General features: G+C 43.6%; 1 protein-coding gene across 2 annotated transcripts in view; it reads right to left on the bottom strand.

Annotated features, from left to right (window-relative positions):
- The window catches only part of pkn2b (protein kinase N2b), a 28,658-nt gene extending 9,597 nt beyond the window's left edge, over nt 1–19,061 (bottom strand). Inside the window, exons 1-5 of one of the 2 annotated variants that reach the window (XM_012839608.3) lie at nt 18,639–19,061; nt 11,700–12,000; nt 5,990–6,144; nt 2,815–2,938; nt 1,988–2,136 (exon numbers count right to left, since the gene is read on the bottom strand). In XM_012839608.3, coding sequence (XP_012695062.1) covers nt 1,988–2,136; nt 2,815–2,938; nt 5,990–6,144; nt 11,700–12,000; nt 18,639–18,659 — 750 coding nt within the window. In that variant the 5' untranslated portion in view covers nt 18,660–19,061. Of the gene's footprint in view, nt 1–1,987; nt 2,137–2,814; nt 2,939–5,989; nt 6,145–11,699; nt 12,001–13,722; nt 14,011–18,638 lie in introns of those variants that run through there. The other variant, XM_031575411.2, reaches the window with a different exon arrangement.
- Nucleotides 19,062–26,481: the final 7,420 nt, after the last annotated feature.

Genomic DNA, 26,481 nt, shown 5'->3' with positions numbered 1-26,481 from the left:
GCCCTCATACCTGGCATACATAAGCGGTCAATTCTATGTTAATATTAAGGTTATGCTTCACATTGGCTACTTCAGTCAAACTAATAGGCAATTACACAGATTGGGCAGCAGAGTAGCTAAAGGCAGCCTGTTTTATAGGCCTGCAGACAAGCAAACAGACTTACAGTCGTCTACTGTCTGACAAAGGTTTTATCTCTTCAACTACCGGTGTGCATGAGGGGATGGTCAAAGGTCTAACTACAACCACAGGCCGCCGGCAGCACGGTCACCTTTGCCAGCTCACACCTGGATCCACTGATACCCTTCGAGCAGCAAATACAACCCCACAAAGCCGTGTCTCACTGCAGTGACTGCTCTGGCACCCTCTGCACATTGCCGTGTGCAAACTCGACACATAGCACAGCCATTTTCAAGGCACCGACAGTTTGCACTGTGCAACTGAGACAGAGAGAGCTGGCAGGTTTGCGGTGGACCTATGGGATACAGAGTTGCAGTATGCTGCACCACCTCTAGAACATTCCATGTGGGCCTGCGACGTCGGCACCCGCCTACACGAGCCTGCCTGTAAGATTTCACACAGCGTCGTGACCAAAGCCTGCCGGTGGCTTTACAGTGCAGTCTGCTCAGCGTGCCACAGTTTCGTGACACGCACGTGTGATATTCATCTTCATTATCCTAAGGGTCAAAGGAAGACCCAGCATAAAAATAAAAAAATCTCCTCTCTCTCTCATAAACATCAACCATGGGAGAGGTCACTGGGTATAACGTAGCTACTGAAGCTACATGTCAAGGATGTTTCTGATACCAGCTTTGTTTTGCTTTCTGTAGCTTATTAGCTGGACACTGACGGGGGTGTTTTCTTAGGAAATAGATCTGAATTTCACAATCTGGACAACTAGCATTAACTCTTTTTCAGTGTTTCCCACAGGCCTGAAGTATACTTGTGGTGGTAGCCGGCGGCCACCAACACCTGCCTCTACCACACTGGGACCTGCTGCTGCCGCCTTTCACCTTTCACTACTTGTACAAGCAGCTTCACTGATCGACAGGAATTAAGAACAAGCTTGAATCTAGTTGTTTGACCTCGGCATGTCGTCTCACTTGAGTGCAATAGTAATTGCACGACAAATTAATTATTGAGGCTTATGCATTTATTTATTGCCATTCCACGCTAAATGCTAATGTTGTCCAAAGTAACCTGTGGTGCTGTGTATCTCTCTTCTTCATGCCGTGTTCTCTTATCATATCTGCTGAGTAAATGCATGAAAAGCCAGTCTGCGTCTTTCTAACTGCTATATCCCAAAGACAAAACGAGTTATAATCTTTCTTATATCCAAGAACGGCACAATGGTCGAGTTGTGTGTGCTGAATACACTTGTGTTGTAGTTACCAACGCAGCTGCCGCTTTCCTTCAAAGAATTCAAAGCTAGAGAACAAGTATACATCAGGAGAAATGCAGTTGCTTTATCTGGTCCGTGCTGTCTGCATCTTCTAACATAGAGAACGCCTCTCTCTCCTCCTCTCTCCCTCTCTCCCTCTGCAGAGCATGTGTGATTGTCAGTAGACCCTTACCAACAGGTAGGGGAGGGGTAGAGCGAGGAGAGAATGTCCTTAATCAATCATGGTTGGCCTTGTTCTCTCAGACAAATACAAATAAATGAATTTAAAAAGAAAATGTTAAAATGGGTCAAATATACTTTGGCTACCATTAATATACCTGGGCGGACCGCCTAAGTAAAGTCTATGTGTGGGGAACCCTGAATTCTTTATTTGCATGACTTCTGTATCCTGTACCCATTAATAGCCTCAGCGATGTAGCGCACCTGTGTCCACTAAGTAAACTATCTAATAGAAATAAACATGTTCAACTGTTCCTGGAATATTTCCCTTTCTTATTCTTTGTGAATCTGCCTTTTGCATGAAGCACAGAGAAGCGAGTTAATGTTTTTCTGTGGGGTAAGAGCATGTACATGATATGACCTCTCACCTCAGAATGGCCCTTCTTCTCTGCCACCTTATCTAACAGCTTCATGACGTTGCGGGCACCCTCTGCCAGGGCCGACTCTATCCGGAAATGATGTCGCAACTCCTCCAGCCGCAGGTCCAGAGGACTGATGATGGGCTTGGTGCCAGGAACTGCATAAGGGTCACATGACAGATAGGACGTCAGGTCACACTAACATACACAGAAGTCCTCATAAACCTTCTCCTTTACACAAGTGTGTGAGGTGTTGAGAGTCAATATGAAACCAATGATGTTATAAAAGCCGCCGCTAGGTAGCCGTGTGTACGTACTGCGGTTTTACATGAAGCAATCACGGCAAAACGTCTCTACAAACAATACATTATAAATCCTAACTAGGAAAGAACTTGGCCCGGCAGTGACGGTGGCCTTGACCGGTCAAACCAAGGTAAGCATAGCAGTCAGTTATGATAATTGCACGGGAATCTCTGAGATGCAGAGTCTATTCCTTAACAGACATGTCTTAATACAATGCTTGATGCAGTGTCACACAATGTATTCTGCAGTGTCACACATTATTAAATATTCTCAATATTGTGATCGTCTCAATCTATTGTGAGAGACTATTTTAAAGGTCAAGGATGCATGCATTTCCAGAAAAACTCTTAGCCTAATGCATGACTAATGAAAAACGAATATTTCTGACAATCCAAATATTGGCATGCTGATTAATGATCCTAATGAGCAAAGCATTGAAGTGTATACTGTCATTTCATGTTTCAACAATGCTCTTGATCCCCAACAACAATAGAACAGGACTGTACAAATGAACCAAGTAGACTGATACATACCATCATTACTCTCAAAGCCCATTTCACTGGCCTGGGTGGCTTTGAGGATCTGCATGCGGATGAACTCGATCTTCGTCTTGCTGTCCTGGAGCATTTGTTGGGCTGCCGCTAACAGCTTGCGATCCTAAGAATAACAGTAAAACGGAATATTATTTCAAAAAAGGATTATTTCATTACAAAATATATATATATATATGTGTGTGTCCATGAAATTACGGAGTTGATAGTAGGCAGTTGCAAAAAACCTTGGAGATGCAGTCAGTTTTAACATTCACAGACACCTAAACCGTTTGGTTTATTATCATTATATCATTTATGCAGTTCTTTGGGGCAGCAAGATCAATTCTCTGTTAACACTCATGTCTCAGACATTTCCAAGAAAACATGTAGAGTTGATACGATGCAGTCAAAACAAAACAGGAAGAGACACTAAACCTCACTGACGTAAGTTAGTAAAGTAACAATGTTCTTATACTGCACTTTATATTTGTTCTGCAGCCAGTTCTAATTTGGTTCACTATTAATCTCATATAAACATTTCTGTAAGAGTTCATATAATTATGAATCAGTTACACATTATATCCAAAACACCACTGTGAAGCAAATGTAAATACTTTGACAAACCAGACGCTTCCACATCAAGTCGTCTTAATTATTGCTTAATTAGTGTCTGATTATGGGGTTTAAAGTGACAAAATGTCTTGAGAATTAGCCATCTCAAAACAATGGCAATGCATTTTAGCTAGCAAAGCATTTCACTGGTGTCCCACGGTCTCTGGATGGGAAAGACACTGAAAATTAGTCATTCGTCTCCTATTCACGAGTGCACTAAAATACCCATATCTGGGAAGCAACCCATGACTAAGGTCAACATTCCAAACAAGGCACCGCATTGCTGAACAATGCCACTGAGCGCTTATGGAATTTGATGGCAAAAGTGCCCAATTTCACGTCCGGCCCAATCTTCCAATCTCTGTTTTGACTGGGAGCTGGTCAGTCAGCCACACGGGCCGAAGCAGGGCCGGGCGTGGGGATTGGGGCATGAGCAAGCCCTTTCCTGAGCCCACCACTTCATCTGCGGACACCAGCTGGGAGGCGCTTCCTGCAGGACGCGCTGCAGGAACTCTCCGGGCATGTGACTCTCCTAACCTAGAATAGCCCGAGCGGCGGGCCAGCAGGAGAGTCTGAGAGCAGCCCGCATGCTCCCGCGCCCACAGCCTCCATTCAGAAACCCCAAACAGCAGGGCTACGGGAGGAGAAAGGGGATACTTGTGGTGAGTGAGAGGTGTGTTGTCAAACAGCGCGGGAGTGCAACTGTGACTTAAATGGCTACGGGTCGCTTAGCTCCCGTCGGAGTCAGGTACAGAGCTTCCTGTTGCCTGAGCTCTCTTCCTGCCGCTCAGGAGCCACGCATGACAGACAGACATTCCTGATTTATATCACTTCCTCAACCAATGACGCTCTGTTGATAGCAGGCAAAACCAGTGACAAAGCCCTGATGTGTCGAGCACAGAAAAACAAAACTGAGCTAACACAACAACAACAAAACACTGAAACAGGGCCGCTGACAGCCTACTGACTGACATTTCCTCATGCAGTGGGGAAGTTAATCTGGTTTCCCTAACCCCGATCCCAATCCTAATCCTTCAAAAAGGATACACTGACTGATCTGGTCAAATATCCCAGCCTGAGTCTGGGGCAGTGGCAACTACTCTAATCCCTGGTCATGCCTCACAAGCAGCTTTGCACTCAGGAGAAAGAGAGAAACAAAGACATGGAGGGAGGGAGGGAGAGAGAGGGAGAGAGAGAGGGAGAGAGAGAGAGGGAGAGAGAGAGAGGGAGAGAGAGACAGAGAAAGGAGAGAGAGCCAGGGGCAAAAACGAGTGTAAACAGATTTAACTGATCACCTGTCCTCTTCCACTTCCTCTGTCCTGAGTTCAAGCTGAGAGGCTAATTTTAGACCACTGCCTGAGCCTGTGGGCTCAGTCCCACTGCCGCTTTCATTCTCTATGTCTCTCGCCCTCCCTCCTTCTCTCTCTCTTTCACTCTCTGTCTCCATCTCACTCACTCACTCACTCACTCTCTCTCTCTCTCTCTCTCTCTCTTTCTGAGCTTTGTTGCAGTTGGTGGGAGTGGGGGTTGCTGTCGTAGTTACAGGAAGCAACAGGTCAAGGCTGCGTTTTACTCTGGGAAAATTCTTCACATATTATTTTCCTCGTCTCATAGGGGCCTCCATTTACAGGACTAGAATCAATTAGCTACATTCATCAAACAACAACAACAACAACAACAAGAAGGGCTAAATACACACACAGGGTATGACCTCGCTACAAACATAGCTGTGACCAGTATGGGTGAATAGGACGTATGTTCAATCATCTTGAATTTCATTAATAGAAAAACCATGGAGCCCAACAGGGTTAATGACGCTCATCACACCAGACACGTTCAGCGCAGTATTCCGAGCTCAGATTGATGACTTGCTATCTTTTCAACATGCCCATGTCCCTCTGCCCTTTCTCAAGTTTAGTTTAGTTTGTTGGATATTTTCTCTACCCTCTCTTTCCATTTCTTTGGGATGGAACTTAAACAATCTCCTCTTTTGGACAGTGTTTCTTTTTTCCCCTCTGTTTTGCTTCATTCAATCTCCCCTTCACTTCAAAGGACTTGTCTTCCCACAGATGGGCTCCTGAGTTGGACTGAATTCTTAACATTTAAGGTTGCTATTTTAGATAGTAGGCTCTCTCCTCCTCCCCCCCCCCCCTCCATGTCTGCTCTGTGTGTTTATAATCCTGTGCTCAGAATGGTTTCAAGTGCTGCTTTTCCTTTTTTTGCTGCAGACATTTCGCTCCATGTAAATCATGCTGCCTCTGAAGACGATCACTGCCATTTCCCACTCATAACAGACATAAACATACACGCAAGCGTGTGCACAAACACATACCGCACATACATAGACAGACACAGAGACACATACACAAAATTTACAAACACACACGGCCAGACACAGAGACACATTCACAAAATACACACACACACACACACACACACACACACACACACTCACAAAATACACACACACACACACACACACACACACACACACACACACAAAATACACGTACAGGCACATACACAGACAGACGCAAACTTCAAACAAAGACAGGCAGACTACCTTGGAGGAGCCATTGGAGTACATCTGGATCATATTCTCAGCCCCCTGTTTGACTTTGAGCTCAATGTCGTTCTGCCTCTTGAGGGCGGCTAGTCGGCTACTGTTGTGGCTGGACCGGACCTCACTGCTCGGGGTGTCTGGAGTCATGGGGAATTCTGAAATTACAAGGAAAGAGACAAGAGCACGGTTACGCATCACAAAAACAACCAGCCATAGCAAAAGTAACACATTCGGACATTAATGAAAGGAGTAATTGCGATATACAGACGTAGCTCATGAAGATGTAAACGAGGTTCACAAGGCAATGGCAAAAAGACAAGGCTCTTTTTCACTTCCTTTACTGCTATCATAGGCTTTGTTTGGCGCTACATAATCAGGAGCAATGGCGAGCTTGTTACACAGAGAACTAATCAAAAACAGAGAGAAACAGTAAATGCAAGAATGGTAGAAATCTGCAAACTACAAGCAGGCTCGCTTAAATGTATTTAAGTCACTGCGTTAAAGAAAACCCAGGCAACATGAGCGGCCTTTCTTCTGTTTTGGCGGTCCCAGCAAGAACAAACACACTTTTGACATTCAACAAAGAAACTTTTATCAGGACCCCACTGTGGCCTTTCACTCTGGAGATGCACTAGTTAGAGGAAGAAACAGAGCGAGAGAGACACAGAAAATGCACTGCTCTTAACAAACACCTTAGAACAGTCTGAACAGTTAAGCTGCCAAAACCCCACCAAACCACAGAGCCATTAAATGGTTAAACCGGAGGCTCGGGTTCAGCCCTCCACTCCCAAAGAACGCCTCCTGGGCCTCAACAGATAGGAGAGGGCTTTCCTCAGGGTGACACCTCCATTGTTGTTTGGGGTAGAAAAAAAAAAGGAGGGTTGTGCAACAAAACACAATAAGTGACAGCTTTAATAACATGGTGTAAAACTGGGGTGTGTGTGTATGTATGGGGTTGGGGGGGGGGGGGGGGTAGACGTGTGCAGGCAGGACCTGCACGTGCAACTTCACAGGCGACAGCCAGAGCCGGTTTGTGAAAGGCGCTCTCTGTGAGAACCGCCCCAGTTGGGGTGGAAAGACTCGCGCAAGGGCTGGGTAAACAGCAACATCCGCGAGCCAAACAAACTGGGCCGAGCATGACGGCATACAGCACAGGAGAGCACAGTACAGGAGGAGCCACAGAGCATGGGAACTACGCGGAGCTCCAGGCAGGGTGAGGTGGGAATGGGATAGAGCAAAGTGCATCACTTGGCAGTGGGGTTTATGGCACAGGCCAGACAACAAAGGGCAGAGGGGGTACAGGACTACACAGAAGTAGTGGTGCCCTGTATGTCTGACTTCCATTATCCATTATTACAGCAGCACTGATCTCCAAGTCATGGCCAAAACTCTCCCCATGATGCAATGGCAGAAAACACACACCACGCCCCGAGTAATTATGTTATAATATAAAGGGGAGCCTTTAACTGACACAGATGCCTGCGACAGAAATCACAATAATGGACTCTTATTAACAGTGGAACAGAACAACTGAAGTATTATTCAACCACTGCAATCCCATTAATCCACTGAGTTGAAGTGTACTGAGGTTCACACAGATGGACTGGGAGTATTGAAGTCATAAATCTCTGAGTGGGTCTTGAGACACACGCGAGCAACAGAAAGTGTGCAGGGAGAAGAGAGGGGGTGAGTGTGTGTGTGTGTGTGTGTGTGTGTGTGTGTGAGTGTGAGAGTGAGTGAGTGTGTGCTCTTTTGACCCTCAAGGGGCTTCCAGCGCACCTTCAGTCAGCAGCACGTTCTGCGGGGCTGCGGTACTGAGGGATGAGATCATCTCCTCGTGTCAGGACAGGAACACCAGCACCAACACACACACACACACACACAGGCTCACTCACTCATACACACAGACAATGTCACAAGGGCAATGAATCATTCATTACCCTCAACCACAAAAAGCTATTTAAAAAAAAAAAAAGAAGAGAAGATCAGACTTCAATTAGGACCCCTCTTAAACTTGAACACATCAGTGTCCCACTGTAGAGTTTCATATTGACGGGAAAATAGGAGTCTCCCTTCTTCCTTTTTCAGCTACTCCGACTGAACAACCCTTGAGGCTATGTCACCGTGTCTAACTACGCAATGGAAATGATCAAAAACAGAAACAATTGCACCCAAAAAAAACAACAATAGTTTCACCATCTGCTTTAGCACCTTGCTTGTCATCAGTGGCCATGTATGGACCCGCGCCTTTCTTCCTTTAACACACTCGGTCGCAATCACCCTCAGGAGATCGGAGTCAGATTTAGTGAACTATAAATGGAGCGGGGCCCATCTTCGTTATCTTCAAGAGACCTCCCTGAAATCTAAACACTTCAGACCTTCTTCCTGTAATCTGGGTGATGATAAAAAACAAATCCCACACATAAATGTAGGGCAAAAATCTGGAGCCTACAGTTTAAGACATGGGGCTATATGCAGCTCACTTGGCTGTGTTTTTTTTTGCTTGAAGATGTGAGCTCTAGGCCAAACCATCATTACGCCCGTTAATAATCAGTTTTCAGCGAGGAGACTGACAGCTTGGGATTTAGCTCGGGGTTGTAAAATAAAAGGCAGTCGGCGGTCAAACCAGCAAACAACGGAGCACAGCGCGTGTAGGGTGTCAGGGTCGGAGAAGTAAAAACAGGAAGCAAAGTTTAACGAATATGAAATATGCAACCGTCGTTCCATCCTTTTTTTTTGTCAGTTTTCAGAAAATACGAATTGTGTGTTAGATATTAAGTCAGTGTTATCATTCACACACACACACACACACACACACACACACACACACACACACAAAATCCCAAAAATATTTTATTTGCATTTCTCTCAAGATGTAAAATGTATTTTATTTTAATTACAGAGTGCCTCTGCCCTGATGACACTGGCTCATACTTCCTCTGGGTGTTTGCTTGGGAGCTGATGTGCCTGACGAGGCTTTGGTTTCATGTCTGCCGGTCTGTTAGGAGAAGTAAATGCTAGTACAAGTTCCCAATTAAGCGTGTGCTGTTCAAAGGGCAGGTGTGCCATAAAGTGGCCCTAAAAAGTACCCCGTTTGCCCCGTGGTGGGCAGAGAGATTAACTACATCCAGACGACACCCATGCAGAAGCACACCATCACCCTACAGCTTTTTAAAGGGTGTGAGTTAGGGTTTAACATTGGGGAACAAAGCCCACCAGAAATACTTACATGCATGCATGCATGTATGCATGTATGTATGTATGTATGTTTGGGCAGGATTCTAGATAGCACCTTTGCAAAATTCCCAGATACCAGTAATATCCAAAGACCTCTGTTGTTAATATCCAAAGGATGTGCTTCTGAGTGGAGTCACAATTAAAACACATCTATACCCATTTCTTTAGCCTACCTATTTGCTTAGCAAATTAAAGTAGCATAACGGAACAATTGCTAATCGCTAACGATATGCTAGCGGCTAAAACTAACGAAATCTCTTGAAATGTGCTGACTTTGACATTATGACAAACTAGTTAGTCAACAACTGTCCTAACACAGTCAAACATCAAGCAAGTGCAACACACAAGACAAAGCAAGACGGCAAATAAGCTACTTACTAGTTCGGCAGACAGTAGAAAACGGGCGGCTTCAGGCAATCCTACATTTAGCAGTAATATTCCTACGGACCCTGGTATGGCAATGGCACGGAGGCGATTCTCCATATTAAAAGTCATTGTAGCGCCCCAATTTTTTTTTAAAGCTGTTATTTTAAGGTAAAATTGCTTATCCTAACCCTAATCCTGATGTACAATAACTGCATAATGCCACTTTAATATGTTAAGTCACTAATTTTAAGTTCTTCTGTAAGTGTAGAGACACTCAGAATCCTCCTCTACAGTAATTGAATGTATGATGGAAATGTAGTCGATATGATGAAGTAGACAGCGGTATACATAGCATACACTTCCATATATAGAATCTCCATCAAATCTGTAGTGTAAAAGGGTGCCTGCTGTAGCATGTAACTCAACATCAAACTAATCTACAGAGAGTCTTTACTTTTGACAAAAATAACATTTCTGAAGAGAAGAAAGGTGAAACGAAACCATTTGTCCATGTTGAGATGCGTAGGTAGTGACACAGAGGCGAGCGTGGCCAATCAGTTGCAATCAAGTTTTCATGACCGGTCACAGACGAGGGATGGGGGAGGTAGGACAGCATTGATGCGACCAAAGCCCATCACTTCCTCATCAGGGTTCAGGCCAGGCTGGGCTGACTAACACAGCTGACATCCCAGGCAGGATTCACCCGCTGTACCAGCCAGGCCTTGTGACCGAGACATCTTCTCAGCCAGCCAACAACCCCAATCCTTACTTTAATTCCTCTCTCTCTCCCACCCACCCCATTTCCAGCTCACTCGCTCGCTCACCTCTCTACATCGTTAACTCCCCCTCTCTTCCTCCTCACTCAGGCCTTCCCCCTCTTTTCTTTGCCTTCCCTCACACTCTTTTCCTCCTTTCTCCTTCCTCCTCTTGGTAAACAGCCTGCTGAGGAAGAGTGGGACACTGCTGCATATGTTCAGCCAATTACAGCAGCCGTCCTTTGCAGTGTGACTGCTACCCTAGCTTGGAAACTCAGACACACTAACATATCTGTAATAACATCCACAAAAACACACACAGTTACTGAGTAGACAGAGACACAGGCCATCTGAGATGCTAATATATTACATACACACACATACACACAGTAAAGACACGGGCCATCTGAGACAGTAATATATTATAGGGACACACACACAAACACTCACACCAGCAGTGCATGTTCATACTCAATAGCTGTCCATTTATTTACACCAACTGATGTACACACAAGGTGTCCGCGGCATATAAACCAGAAACACACACGTGGACAAACATATAAGGGTGGATAACACTCTGGCACTGATTGCAACTCCCAGAGGTATCCTCCTTACTCACGCCCTCATTACTTCTAGCAGACACAGCCGTCTCCCCCACCCAGTCAGCTCTCCTTTAATGGCCCACAAACACACTCGGGGACCATTTTCTTCTCTCTCTCAAACACACACACACACACACACACACACACACACACACACACACACACACACACACACACACACACACACACACACACACACACACACACACACACACACACACACACGACAGCTTCAGCCCTTTTCCTTGTCAAGACTCATTCAGTTGCTCACTGGCCTTTAGCCTGATGACATCAGCCTCTCCTCTGCCTGTTTTACAGTAGTATCCTACAGGTCAGAAGCTATGCTGTTGTTCAAAAAGATTGGACGGTGATTATTATCACTGTGCAATTTACACTGTCAGTGTCATAACACTGGACAAGTGAGTGGGAAGATAAAGTATTTCCTGTTTTTGTGCTTTTAAAACTCCTCTTGCCCAAGGTAAAAACTACAGAGAAAAGTGACTTCTCCTTTTTAACTTCAGTCACCCTGTTTATTCATACAGAGAAATACTTCCACTCATCAGGGTTCAGGCACAGCAGGCTTTCCTACCTAAAGAAAACAAAACTTACATTTACTGACATCGCTACACTCTACAGATTTTGTGGACACCCACAGCAGACCCTCAGCAGACCATGTCGCTGTGACTGAAACCTGCAACCTGAACACATCATCGACTGAAACCTCGGCAGGAATACCCCACGCAGCCTTACCTAGAAGCTCCTCTGGGTCCTTCACCACAATGTGGGCGTTCAGCTCCTGCAGCTCCTGGTGGAGCTCCTCAACCTTTCTGCTGGACTTCTTCAGCATGTTGTCTACGTAAGCCAGGCTCTTCTTGTCGGTGGTGACCTTGCGCAGGTTCTCGGCGCCCTCCTTGATCTTCAGCTCCTTGCGGATCTCGCGTTTGATCTGGTCCTTGATCTCCTCGAGTTTCTGCTGCACCATGGTGTCGGAGAGGTCCAAGTTGTGGCCCAGGCCAAGGCGCTCTGACACCATTGGCCCCCTAGTATCCCCCTGTAGATGTTCAAATACAAAACACAGTGCATAGGTTCATGAACTGAATAACTGCGATACACATAAAACATACCATGAGAAAAATAGGTGAATATTTATGATCGACAAGTCATCCGTTTGAAATGTTTGAAAACAAGCCTAACTTTCACAAAGAGGTAGTCCATGAACGGCCATCAATGAGGAAATGTGCTGCAACTAAATGTGTCTTCATGGACATGTACAATGTTGCCTTTTTCCACTTTAAGAGCACTTTAAATACAACTTCAAATCCAGGCCAAAGGAAAACGGTCACATACTAGATCTAACTATTTAAGGAAACATTTTTAACTGATTGAATTTAAATGAATTCTTGATATACATGATATACTTTACGTTACATTGTATATAAACAGTGCCAAATGATCTACAAAACAACTGCAACTGCAACTGAAAATATACCAGCAACGCTAACAACTAAAGTCTTTGGTCAGTGCATTTAGGTGCATTTGATGTCAATAAGGGAAGAAACCAAGTACATTAATCAATGTACATTCATATCAGTCAAAACATTTTTGCGACCATAGCAAAATAATTACCATCCAAACAGTAGATCTGTAAAACCTTGAGAGTTAGCAACATGGCTCCCAGTCTATGTAGGTCTCTGGACCCCTTGCCCTTGACAAAGGCAGCCTTGCGTGCGTCTGGAGCCACAGAGCGATTATGTAATGGCATAAAGCTGGACAGCTAATCTGTGCGCTGGGAAGGCACAGGGGGGCCTCGGTCAATGCCACACCAAGCTCTACCTCGAGCACACAAACACACCGGCTGACCTTAACAAAAGCCATCAGTGGCCAGACAATACCAAGGAATGCTGCCTTCATCCACACGTCATGGCCAAAGAGTGTGATCGCCCACCACACAAACACACACACTGAGGGCCTCACAACTAAGGTGTGCATCGCCATACTCACAGACGGTTTTGTTCAGTGAAAGTAACATCTGTGGACCTTACAGGCCACCAGCTCTGAGCCAGAAGCACATTTTTTCCACTTATTTTATGTAAAGACCTACATATAATAATCAAATGTAATGAAAACATGTTTAAGAGCACATAGGCATCATTATAGCTGTAGCTTGTCAGCCTTGATAAGACACCAGAACCCTGGTCAGTAACCTTTCTTTTCCTAAACTCCTGCCACTGCACAGTTCTCACAAACATGTAGTTTCCTTGAACTGGGAGTGCGCAAACAACCTCCCCAACACATAAAGAGCCCCCTTTAAACAGCATACGCTGGGCTTGATTTACAGGCATACAGCAAACACTCCGCTTGGCATCTCCAGCCTCTGCTATCAATCGGGTGCGGCACAGACAGGCTTCTGACTAGAGGCGTAAAACACCAACTAGAAAACTCAGCCCCGCACGACCACAGCACACTAAAAATAACAGGAACATTTGCTATGTGTTCATAAAATACTAGGTGTTCAGACAACATGGACATGCCAAGTGTAGCATTTCAGAGGTTCTGAATGTTGTAATTATGTATAAGATGGGGGACACGGAGTTGGAAATAGTTCTATAAGTATTCCATACACGTTCCAAATCTGACCAGGAGTTTAGGAACATACAATCCCATACAATAGAAACTTCCACTTCCAAGATCAAACTATTTTAAAGCATAAACAATGGGCCCAGGGCAGCTCGGCAGAGCATGAACACAAAGGCGTATACGTCAGATTGCTTACCAACACGTCCACCACTCCAGCTGCACAAACAGAGTCGCGCATTTTCTGTCGTTTTCCAGCTCTTCTTTAAAAGAGTCAACCGCCTCCTTGGCTTCCGGAAGGTCCAATTTAGGATCACTCTCTCACTATGAGTCTGCAGAGTCCCATACAAACCTTCATGTCCCAGACCTCTTGTGAAAACTTGTGAATCGGTTGTGCTCAGTGGCTGTTCCATGAATGTCGGAATGACCACAAGAGTTCAGAGAGCACAAATCCTGCTAAGCCCCTGTTCTGGCTCATGGCCTGGTTAAGGATATTGGTGATGAGAGAACCTGGCAGGTTTCACGACTCCTAAAATAAAACCAGCCAAAGAGCTCAGACATGTGGCAGTACCTGGTTTTCAGCTTCATCCAATTACCTGACAAACAAATTCGATTTCTGGCAAAAAATCCCACCTGATAAGTGATGCTCCTTGTTCGGTGAGGGTTAGACAAATTATTTGGGTGGAGTTGGTTGAGACTTGAAGCCGCAAGTGCAGGGAATTTTCGAAAAACAAGTATGTTACCTTGGGAGTTTTTGAAAGGCTGCCATTTGAGCTGCTGAAGGTCCAGGGGATATTTATTTCTGTAACTGTTCACACTCACACAATGCTATCCTTTTTTTTTTAAACTCAACCTTAAACTTAGCAACACTGGTCCTGCTGTTGCCATGCTATTACTTTCACAACAGCTGAACTGAGGAAATGTTGCACATTTGTAAGCTCTGCAAGTGTGTACCAAGTGTCCGCCCATGCGCCTAAACATTGTGTGTTGTGTACGTCAAGCTCTCCAGGGCGTCTTAAGCCTTCTCCCATCCCATCACTTTCCTGAGTCCGGAATAGAAGGTGTACTATATTGTGCTTGTAAACTCACAGGGAGGGAGGTGGAAAAGCCTCAAAAGGAGAGTGACACACAGTTTAAAGCTCTAGATCAACAACTTTTTGAAAAGGTGAAACTCTTTGCTATTGATAGCCATTGCTAATTAGCTGCCTAAAAAACAATTCATCTCTCCTGTGTACTCCAATATTTGGCCAAAATGTCCATATAGTCTCATTTATATTAGCAAAGAGGAAACCTCCAGATTCAGAGGCATCTTACTGCAGTTTCAACCTAATGTAAATGCCACTCACACTAATTTGCATCTTACTTCCTTCATCCAGAATGTCACTCTTGCCTTAAAAACCCATACGTGACTCAACAGGTCCTTGGAGTCAAATAACAATGCCTACAAACATACATTCACTACCTCAGAATCAGTTAGCTAGAGCTCTTAGCCATCTGAGAAAATCATGACTCACACTCCCTGTGTAGAGAAAGCAGAGCACAGATGAAGGGGGGAAAAGCCTTGGTAGTGTTAGCCAGGGCTTCCCTCCCAAACCAGAAACCCCAAAAGTCCTGTCAACTCCACCCAGCAACAAGGCCTGGCCAGCATGCAGATCCAGGAGCAGAGTGGAGCGGATAGAGCAGAGATTGCATAACCGGCTAATTCCCAAACAAGGGATAACAGGTGGCCACGTACTCCCATAAAACCCACAGCCTGCCAGAGGACGGCTACGCTCAAGAGCAGGCCTTCACCTTGGTTTGTAGCGCTCTGGTGACGAAGTGAATGTGACACGGTGACAAATGTCTGTGGCGGTGACGGAAAATCAGTCAGATAGCTATTACACAGACAAAGCGAGAGAGATAGATAGATAGAGAGAGAGAGAGGGAGGATGTTGCATTGTAGGACAATTCAGTTTCATGTTTTAATACCAGGTGCCATATAGTTTGTGTGTGTACCGGGAAGAAATCATGCATGTTTTTACGGTTCAAAATTTTGATGGCACATGGTCATATCAAGGACAGAAACACACACCTGTTGTTCCCACTAATCGCCTAGGCTATTTACTGTGTTTTGTGATCCATGTAAGAACAGTTTTTACAGCACTAGGTCACCAAATATATAGCCAAAATACATCAGCTTTTATCAGTGCCAACTGTGTTGGTGTTGTTGTTGTTTGCTTGGCAAGTCTGTTGTTTTTTGGCTAGGGAGCTTGCTACTTTTAGACAAAAGCATATTGCTGCTTTAAGCAGCTGTTTCTGTTTGGTGACAACCCCGAACACAAGTGAACTGAAACACAGTACACATGAGCTGCTTACAGCAAAGAGCACAGCATGAATGAACTTCAGGGGTTTAAGCTCTACACCCTTTACGAGAGTTTTTTTCTTCATACATACAGATAAAAGTACTACTAGTGCCATAATTTGCATCGCATGCAGTATAAACAAAGTAGGCCCCTCCTGCCCCAAAAGTGCACAGAGTGCATGATGTGACGCCCTTAAGTATGTGTTCCACAAGCATGGGATTAAGACGACTACATCAGCCATCTGGGGACAATCATTTCCCCTCTCAGGGGTACTACGTCATTGAACTGTAGTAGCCCATAAATCGTAGTTCTCAGGTTTAGGCAGTGACCTGTTGATCAGCTTTCCTGCCTTGAAATTGACTCTATTTTTTTCTCAATGACATAATAAAGGGGGGGGGGGGGGGGTGCAGATAAGAAACCCCCCAAAAAAGAAGTGTAAGGCAGAGGTGAGCCTCCGCATGGGGCCAAGCTGGCCCAAAATGATAGAAGATGATCACAAATGAATTAATGATTTCGTACCAGTCCTTTTAGCCAACATGCCTTCAGCCATGTTGATTCAGCTAGTGTTAAAACAGAGCTTCATAAACCTCAACAAATCCAGCACAAATGGTCAGACCACAAGCATAAACCTTCCCATGTCAGTGACTGGCCATGTAATTTCTAAGAAGCTAACAAGCCATTTCCTTGTCCTTGAACTCGTATTGCCTCCTAGCGCAAACCATCCCACACCCGCCTGCTTCCCACCCTCAGGGTCTGGCCACCTTAAGTCAATGAACCATGCTCTGTAAGTAACCCAGGTGATCCCACCGCAGATAAAGGACCACTGCTGAAGAGAGCACCAGGGGGAAGAAAGCATACACACACCCCGTATAACAGCTAACGTGCCGGGGTCTGGACTATCCCCAACATGGCACTGTAATTAGAATGAAGGGGGTTGGGGGTGGGGGACCCACTGCAACACGGCAATTACTCCCCACCAGTCAATGAAATGACACAAGCTTTTGAATTCATCGCTGTATAGAAGCATTTCATGTAATTTGCTAATGACCGGTTCTGTTGCTATTTCGGCTGGAGTTAACCAGTTGCTAAAAGGAGAGAAGGCTTTTTGTGCCTCTAAAAGTGCCCCCCCCCCCGCACCAACTGTTTGATCTACACCATAAACCGAAAACAAAAAATACCAGATATGACTTGTGAATGAAGAGAGGGAAGCCCACAATTTGAAAATGTCAGGCTGTGCACTGTGATTAGGTGAGCAGAAATCACATCAACCCATATTAGCTACAGTGACAACAAACAAGTTAAACGATACAAAAAAGGGCACGTCATTGTTTGAATACGAAATGGAAATACACCAGAAGCACCAGTTATTACCAAATGAGTGATACAAAATGCTAATAGCACCTTCTGGATTTAAATGGTTGTCCCTGCTCCATTTACCTCCCCACTCAAAACTGGGTGATAGTGTGTGAATAGTGGTGGACTTTATCTGAATGTGTGTTTACAACTCCAGAACAGGTGCAGAGGTAGACCTTACAATGCCCGTTTTAGACTACACAACATGGATGGTTTGAAAAATGTTATGGGCCAGTGTATGTCTTGGAAAAAAATAATGAGACTGCTTCCTTACATGTTGTTAGACTTTCTGTGTAGTTTGAAAATGCCTCTTCTCTCTTGCAAAATAAAATGGAGAACAGGCCATTTCGTGACTACATCTAATGTTACATTATAACATAACATGATATAATAGGTGCATTTATCCTTCATAAAAATGTAAAGTATTAGGCCAATTCAACAGGAATATAGTGAGAATGCAGGGGGTAGACTGCTAGCCAATTCCAACAGGAGTTTGCCCTCGCAAAGGAAGGGAAACGCCACTTGACCATCGATTTCCTCTCGCCAAGGTCGAAATATTCATGTACACAACTAAAGCGTCACTTAACACATCTCCGCCCTACATTTCCATAAGCAACGTTATGGCTATTACGAACACATGTAATGTAAATTATCACTTTGACAGAGAGCGTGAAAAATATACCAACGCCCAGTTGATTTACAACAAAGCAAAACAATACGCATATCGATGTATCGGCGAAGTTTCCGACAACCACAATCAATATCCTTTGAAATGTTGCCAAATACTTTTCCTCGACATGAGTAAGAGGGGGGAAACAATCTCAGCTAGTAACAAAGTATCGCCTCGTTCACGAAACGTGGTGCCATGACAGCCCTGTCAAAAACAATCCAAGAGTAAACTGGACACGTTCATTTTTACACCAACACCAAATAACTCGTTTTTCTGCAACACTACAAGTAACAAACTTACACAGAAATACCATTCAGTCAAACCTAGGCACAAAAGCTTTACGTTTTGTTTTTGTAACATCAGAAGAGCTAACCAAGCGAGTTTAATTTCTGTTTCGGTTATTTAAAAAACAAGATCAAGAGCAAAATCAAAACATGTTTAACTTTGGGTACAGATGTAATTGTAGACTATAGGCCCTATATTCTTCCGCCTGTTCGAGTAAACGCGGTGAAGCAACAGTTGGTCGCTGTTTGGTTATTTCCTAGGCCCAAGTAGATATCCCCCCGTCCCAGTTAACCCTTCACAACTGCGCGCTGGAAGTATCGGTTATCCCGTCTCTAAAATAGCGCACAAATATTCACAAAACCTCTGACGCAGCCGTCAGTTAAGCTTCATATAACTTCTGTGCGCACAAATGTGTGTGTTTAAAACTGTTAAACTCTATTTATTTCAAGAAATTTGCTTTCTTACCTGCACGGAATCGGCCGCCATCTTGCCTTCTAACTTTGAATCAAACTCGGGAGAGTGGATGGGAGGTGAGTCACAAAGGAGAGTGGCAGCTTTGCAACTTCTCTCCAACTAGTCCTTTAAGCTCCTCTTTTAGTGATAAAAACGGAACCATCAGCTCTCCCGCGACGTGTCCATGGCTCAGCTGGGAATCCTGAGGTTTTCCATGACAATACTTTCACAGTAATCCCCTTTTATAAAAGTAATGTAAACACATAAAACAATTGAGGCTAAACACTCGTTGAGATAAAAGTTATTTTCCAAACAGTCCACAAGTAAGGCTTTGGGAAGGAGGGCTGGTGATATAAATGTCTTCGCGGGGAACTCCGCCCGAGACACGCAGCGCCCAGCTCTGGAAAGCTCTTTCTCTCAGCAAGAGTCAATTCATCCACTTTCAGTCATGTGATCATAAACCCTATGCAAGCATGCGGCAGACACTTTCCCAGGAGGAGCAGTGAGCGTATGGTGCCAAATATAGTGCTCATATGTGTTGTTTATTAATTTCATATCGTGCGGTAGAAAAACTGAAATGTAGACCAGTGGAATTAGGAAAACAGGTTACACATATAATAATGATAACAATAATAATAACAATAAATCATAACGTTGAGTAAAATACAATAGTCTGTTTTGAATATATAATATTCTTTCATAACTGTAACAACTGCAACTTTGAGATCATTGTGTGTCCAACATGAGGGTAAGACCCTAAATAAATGTTAATGAGGTTGCAGATTATGAGTTTAACATAGTATAAAATCATGTTGTTTGCATTTGTATGCTTTTTGTCTTTTCTATACATAGGCTACAGACTATGCGTACAGTAGCCTGTAAAGTTTAGTAACATTGTCGGCATTCATGTCAATAGGAAATTTATAGCTGGGAGACTTTTTTGACCTTTGTATTTTAGTAGAGCAATCTCCTGGACCACCAAGGGGGCGGGGGCCTTGACCCCACTCACGAATTGCTAAGGGTTATTTGATACTTTGTGTAAATCAAACCCCACTTTTAACCATCTCTAAAGGCTGGCCATCCAAGCGGCTAATGAAAGATTTTGAGACACTGTTGACCTATTTGACACGGTTATTCATTTGAATGGGCATTTGTTTTCCTTCCCACAAGCACAATGAAGCCTATTCATCTTAACAGTGATATTTAAAATTGGATGCATATAATGCACCACTCCTAGATGCGTCCTTGTGCTCAGCTACACAGTGTTGCCTAACAAAAAGACAAAAATGTCTCCCAACCCTGAAATATGAATCATTTTTAGCCACAGCAAGGCTGGCTTTGTGGTGTGTCTAGTTTGCATGATCTCCTTCCCTGTGGTGGAGTATAAGGAAATTAGCTAGTGACTCAAAGTAGACAGGGCCCCTCTCTTAATGAGCTATCAGTGGACCGAGGCTCTCTGTCCACTCCCGAGGGTGTTTATTTTTGGAGTCCTAAGCAGGCCGGCTGGTCGCTGCTGGAAACGTGAGTCAGACGTTGATAAGGCTCAGTTCTGCTGTTGCAGATTAAGGACAAGGCAGACACTCCATATTGTCTCAAGCCCTAGGACGAATGTGATGTCCATGGTTTGTTAAGTCACCATTTTTGAGTTTGACATGCACTCCAAGGGAAAGGCGATCTTTCCTTTATAGAAATCCAAGGGCAAATAATAATAATATATGCTTTCTGTTCAGCTGCATAACATTTCCAGCCACGTTATTGTTCCATATGGTCAGATATTACTTTAGTAATGCATGGCTTCACACCTCTAGTTGTGTTTGATAACAGAATGCATACATGGTCTTTTGGCCCAGAGTTAGAGTGAACGAGTGGCTGTTTGGAATTGGAGTGGATGTTGCTGTGGCCTTTGTGCTCCTGTGTTTGCACTCAGTAACAAAGGCTTTTACTTAAAGGTCAGTGTACTTCAGGTCAGCCGCTCGCCTCAGTTCCCTCTTGACACGAAGGTCCGTTTTCCGACAGGTCACACTGTTACCACAGTCACATTTTCCTGTTTACTTTTTCCCCTAATGTTCATACAAACTTCAGCATGGTTAGGCTTCAAACAATTCCGAAGTCATTGATGAACTATAGAGGTAAGAAATGGTTAACTGCTAGAACTGTCTCAGCGTTTGGCCCACAAACGGTTGGAATTTGAACATGGAATGTGCGTTCACCAAAACTGATCAGTCTGAGGGAGGGATTTTGGTGTGCACCGTGGCAGTGAAAACCTCTTTGTGTGAAACCACGGTAACCACCATTGTTGGTTTTCACCACCACAACACACAGCGCTCAGGAGCCACAGTCGCACACTTCCTGTGGTAACAATCGAGCTTCCTGTGCCAGACTGCATGTTGTTGTATCAGAGGTGATAATCTCCCAAGGCTTTTTCATTTGGTAGGTTACACAAATCTAGATAGCTAAATAGTGCAATATTGAAGTTCAGTCTGAAAGGCCATCAGTGTCTTTTATGAAACAAGAACCATATTGCCATATTTGGTATATGACTGCATTCCTGTTCTCTTTAGGAAAGGTCAGAGTTTAAGCAACATTCCCATAGTGAAATGGGAAAACTTTTTCAAATCCTGTAAGAATCCCACAAGGGTATCACTGTACTTTTGATGAAGGTGAGCGTCAGGGTCTCTAGGTCATGAGCGCATAGTCAACAGGGATTTTGAACCGAACACGTACAGCTGTGATACTGTCATGGCCTCCCTCTGAGGAAACAATTTCATAGATTATCACAGCATAATCAGTTTACACAGAGTGAGAGACAGAGAGGGGGGGGGGGGGGAAGAAAAAAAGAAAGAGATAGAGAGAGAAACACCATCACCTAGACTGATTCTATCCACGGCGTATGCTCTTGGTAGTGGCCATCAGACTCCCCTCTTCTTTCCACAGTTGCCAGCAGTGACGCACAGACCCAGGGGGGAAGCCTGGCTGTCTGACTCACCCCTTCAGAATGTCCGCCCGAGGGGAGATTATCTCACGCCACCCCGCACACCTGTAGATAGCGCACTCACTCACCTGCTTACCAACGCCAATGGCTAACTACAGCTTTTAGGCAGTCTTTTCGAAAGCTAATAATTAGCCAGCTGTATGTTTTTGTTTCCAGCAGTGACCCCAGGTTATGGGATGGAGACTGGGGGCCAATGCCATTTAGGGGTCTGAAGTGACAGTGATTGATGGGGTATTGATGTTTCTCACATGCAGCCAGAGCTGAAATGTTGGCTTTTAGAGTTCAGAGAGGTAGGCCTTCATGTGGGATAGACATCCTGTTTGAGGTAGGAAGAACAAAGGACTTTTCTGTTGGAGAAAAACTCCTACATTTTAATGTATAATGGCACCACCTTCTGGTGGCAGGGCAAAAGTGCATAAAAGGTCCATACACGAATTGGTGTCCTCTTGTGAATAAAAGAGTCAAATAAAAAAAATAATTAGATCAGATGAAATATGATAAATGCTTGTTTGCCTATTGCAAAAACATAATACATAGGACTACCTGTAAGAGAAACAGCAAGCATTGGTTGTGCAGAAATGGTGGACCATTCCACATCTTCTTTCATAAGTTCTTCAGAATAACATGATCATTTGAGGTCCACACGCATTTTATTTGTTGTCAGTAACACTGCAATCAGCACATGTAAGTAAATCAACAAGAACCCTTGAATTGTTTAGCTCTTCTGGAACCTGGGAGTTTATGGCTGTGTGTCATGTAAATTCTTTATGTACTAAGGGATTACATATACTCGCCGAAATGAAAGGCACAATATACAGGTTTGAAACATTTTAAGAATTTTAGAATTTGTTGTGATAGATAGTTTTTATAACATCCCAATATGCATTTTGATGCTATATGGTCATGTTAAGGATAGATAATCACACCTGTCATTCCTACCAGCCACCCTCTCCATCTTATGCTCCAGGTTAGAAACCCTGTGAATATGTAAGAACAGCTTTTGCAGCACATCACCAAATATATTGCCAAGATACATAAGTTATAATGCTAGCTAGCATTTAATGCCAACTGTGCTGTTTTTGGTCTTTCCAAGGCAAGTTTATTGGCTGTCAGGATCTTTTAAATGGTAATTGTGAATGTGGATTACGATACTGGCTATTCTGAGATTGTTTGTAAATACAATACAATACAATATAGAAAGATTGAATGCCAGTCAGAAAGAACAGACAGTGGGTGCAATGCAAAGTTTAGACACGAACAAATGTTTCACTTTGAAATGTACAGAATCATACGAAACACTTCACTACCACTGTGCATGTGTGAACAAAGTCATTCAGGGACCATGTTTTTCATTAGTTATATACAAAATTTAATATTATTGTAATGGTTCAATCACAGCTTTCATTATTCCACGTTTATGAACTGATTTCTGGTAAATGTTGTAAATGTCTTTTTGTTGACATAACAAAATATCTTGTTGTGGTCTTAAACAAGTGCTTAAACATGGGCTTCCACAGTAAAAGAGTGGATATCTGTGGGAAAAGGTAATAAAAACAGAAAAGAAAGACGAATTCCAAAAGCTTTGGCTTTTATCTGACAAACATTTTGTTTCTCACAAATGAAGTATTATTGAGTAAACACACAGCTTTTGTCTTTTACTCCTTTTGTCCTGCTTATATTCCCACTTCAATCTTCCTGGTACAAATTGTACTACAACTGACCCCAGCTTGCAGAATGCCTTTTTGCCCTGGCCTTAATTGACATACACACATGGCTGGAATGTTTATAGTTGATGCATGCCTAAAAGTGTGTCAATGTGTGCTGTAAGTAGTCCCTACCAGAAGAGGGAGACAGAGCTTGTCTTATACTTCAGTTGTTCACTTTGTTCATCAGCTGAAGAACTGTATTGCATTCATTCTTTTCACAGACATTTGGAAATACCGCCAGGTGTGAAGACACTGGTTTGGGTTGTGTGTTTGAGTTGCTTAGGTCAAGCTGCGCAGTGGGAAGCAGGGCAGTTTTATGGTGAGAAAAAGCTACACTGAGAAACACGGGCCTCTATTGCAAGTCTAACTGGGGACAGACGTTTGCCTGAATAGAACTGAAGTACACATACTGATCGGTAACCAAGCACTGTTGACTGTAAGATGTGCTTAGTGTTGCTAAGCTGGTTTCATCATTTTAGCTGAAGTGTGCAGTTAGTGTGGGAGCAAAGCAGGCAGATCCCATAACAAAAAGGTGGCATGAACATGTAGAGCCCTTGACTGAACTTGGATTTTAAAAGACTTGTAATGTTTTACTGTTAAATAAGTCACATGCCCTCTCTGTTTATTTAATTATACTGTGTAGTCAGCCATTCTTACTCTACATTTCTTCATTATTTCTTCTTCATTACTCTCAAGTCTTCATCATCAGCAGAGAGGCAGATGAACACATGTCTGTGCTGCACAGGGTGTCTCTCTGAACAAGGACTTAAGAGTGGTTTTAAACTAGATTGGATGACACCTGAGACCTAAATATAGTGCTAGACCAATACTCATGTCTGGATGAGAATATCCAAAACAGATGTCTTTCTGACATTTCAGCTGAGCCTCTCTTTGGGAAGCGTCTGTTCTCAGGCCTAATATAGCAGACAGAGGACGCTTAGTCCAAAACATGGTCTTAAGTAATCAGATGCAAAGATATCATTTTCTTTCTTTTAATGTGTTTACTGTTTGTCAATGAACAAATATATAGCAATTTGTATATTACATGCAAAGACAGAAATATATTTTATTAATTTTTTTTTTTTAAATAGTGCTGAATGTTTTTGAGGACGAAGCTTAAAAATCTGTCTTGTGTTTGCACAGTTAGCTTTTAATTATGCGAAAGTTCTACGCTCAAATGCATTTCACACAGAATAGCTAAATTACTGAATTAATGTACACTTTGGGGTTCACGGAGTTCCACATGTGTTGCTCAGGCTGTAGGTCTGCCAGCCCTGACGCACGAACACAGCCCCAAACAGCACTAAACAGCGTCTTAAAAAGTCCTCTGAAAATGGGGCTTTTAGCATTCCAGATTCTTATTCATTTCACATGAACCTGAACTCGTCCCGAAGGTGTTGTGTTCTCTGCTTCACATTCACACTCTTTAACATAGCTACATGTGGCACGCCTTAATCTCCCCATCAACAAATATGCAAGGTGTCGGTTAAACGCGTATGTGGATGACCTCGCTGCAGCTTGTTCAGCTTGTTCATTCGTTGTCATTTTTTCTGTGAAATAAAATGAATAACTAAAAGAAAGCAAAAACAATTACACCTGTGTGGCTAAACAGCTCTACTTTCAGCTGAAATATTCATAAATAAGGCCCGGCTAAAGCGAGGTGGATCTGTCAACACCTGCTCGGTTTTCACAGTCTCCATTTCAATTAAAGCTGCCCATATCGATTCAACAATGACCGTCTTGAGTCATGGAGTATTGATAAGGTCCTGGCCAGAGTCAAGTGTCACCGGACAGGTGAGGGTGAGTAACTAGGAGAGTCTGCTCCCTGTGTGTTTGGTAAATATACCCAACAGGAGCAGAGATGGAAAGTTAAAACCCTTCTGCTAGTCCTTCATGAAATGACCACTAAGGCATCTGGTGTTTGGAAGGATCAAAGCGAGTGATGTATAGTTGATGACGTATGGCTGATGAAATGTCTTCAATTAAGTGGTTCTGTCCACACTTATAAAAAGTCAATACTCCATTATCAAACTGCAGAGTAATGTAACATTGATTTATCAGTATCACACTTTTAACTGAGCTGAAGCATGTCACTTTTGCAAGGTCTCTCTGTCTGTCTCTCTGTCAACACAGTGTACCGTTTTCTAAGATAATTAATTGCTTTCCTCATATGAGCCAGAATAACTGTTCAGTTTTTGACTCATCTGTGTTTTTCATCATGAAATATTTATCATTGTACTAAGTTGTTTTGGGGATTCTGGTGGAACTGGATTATTACAGAAATAATTAACATCTCTCTCTCTCTCTTTTTCTCTCTCTCTCTCTCTCCACAATTTGTGTTTTTTGAAGTTGGAAACCTATTCTTTATTTAATCAGTTGATCCATACAGAAACAGTATTATTGTCTCAGTATAATTATATAGGCAATACTGGAGTATAGTATGTAATACAGTTAGAATAATGCTGTATGTTATGAAATGTAATCTCTAACCTGTGTTTGTAAATAATATAAGATGCTACATTATTAATTAAGTCTTACTAACTGTGTGACAGGTTAGTTAGTCATGCTTTACATGTTGCAGGTTACAGGTATTAAATGTAATAATAAATGTAATTTTCTCTCTTCATCTCTCTCTCTATCTCTCTCTACCTCTCTTCCTCTCTGACCAATATTTGACCTTGGTGTGTGCAGATCTGCAGATGGCCTGACTTTCTCAAACATGTGGTTAGGGATGAGGTGCTCGTGCCGAGGCCGGGTGAGACACGGCCACCACCACACCACTCCTGCCGCGCCACGCCGCCACCGCATCTGCTGCAGCCCAGCTCATCCCCCTATGCATGAGCGACGTCACGTGTGACCGGCTGCGGACCGGCTCACGGATCACGGAGGGCGAGAGTACATGACTAAAGCACAAGGTCAGGAAGGAACGCGGGGCTTGGGGGACGACATGCTGCATGTTTATGGATGCAGAGGAGGGCTGCGAGGGGCCGTTTGCATATAAAACACTGTCACTGCTACTCACTGGGGGGGAAAAAAGCATCAGTTGATGTCAAGATGGTACAGGTAGCACAATGAGCTTGCTGTCCGAGAGGATTTACAGTTAGAGTTGTTGCTGGATCAAGTCTGATGAATGCTGACTGATGTTTTCACAGTTACG

The sequence above is a fragment of the Clupea harengus genome, chromosome 10 (genome assembly GCF_900700415.2).
Source record: "Clupea harengus chromosome 10, Ch_v2.0.2, whole genome shotgun sequence".
Classification (NCBI taxonomy): Eukaryota; Metazoa; Chordata; class Actinopteri; order Clupeiformes; family Clupeidae; genus Clupea; species Clupea harengus.
This window is presented reverse-complemented; position numbering and strand designations above follow the sequence as displayed.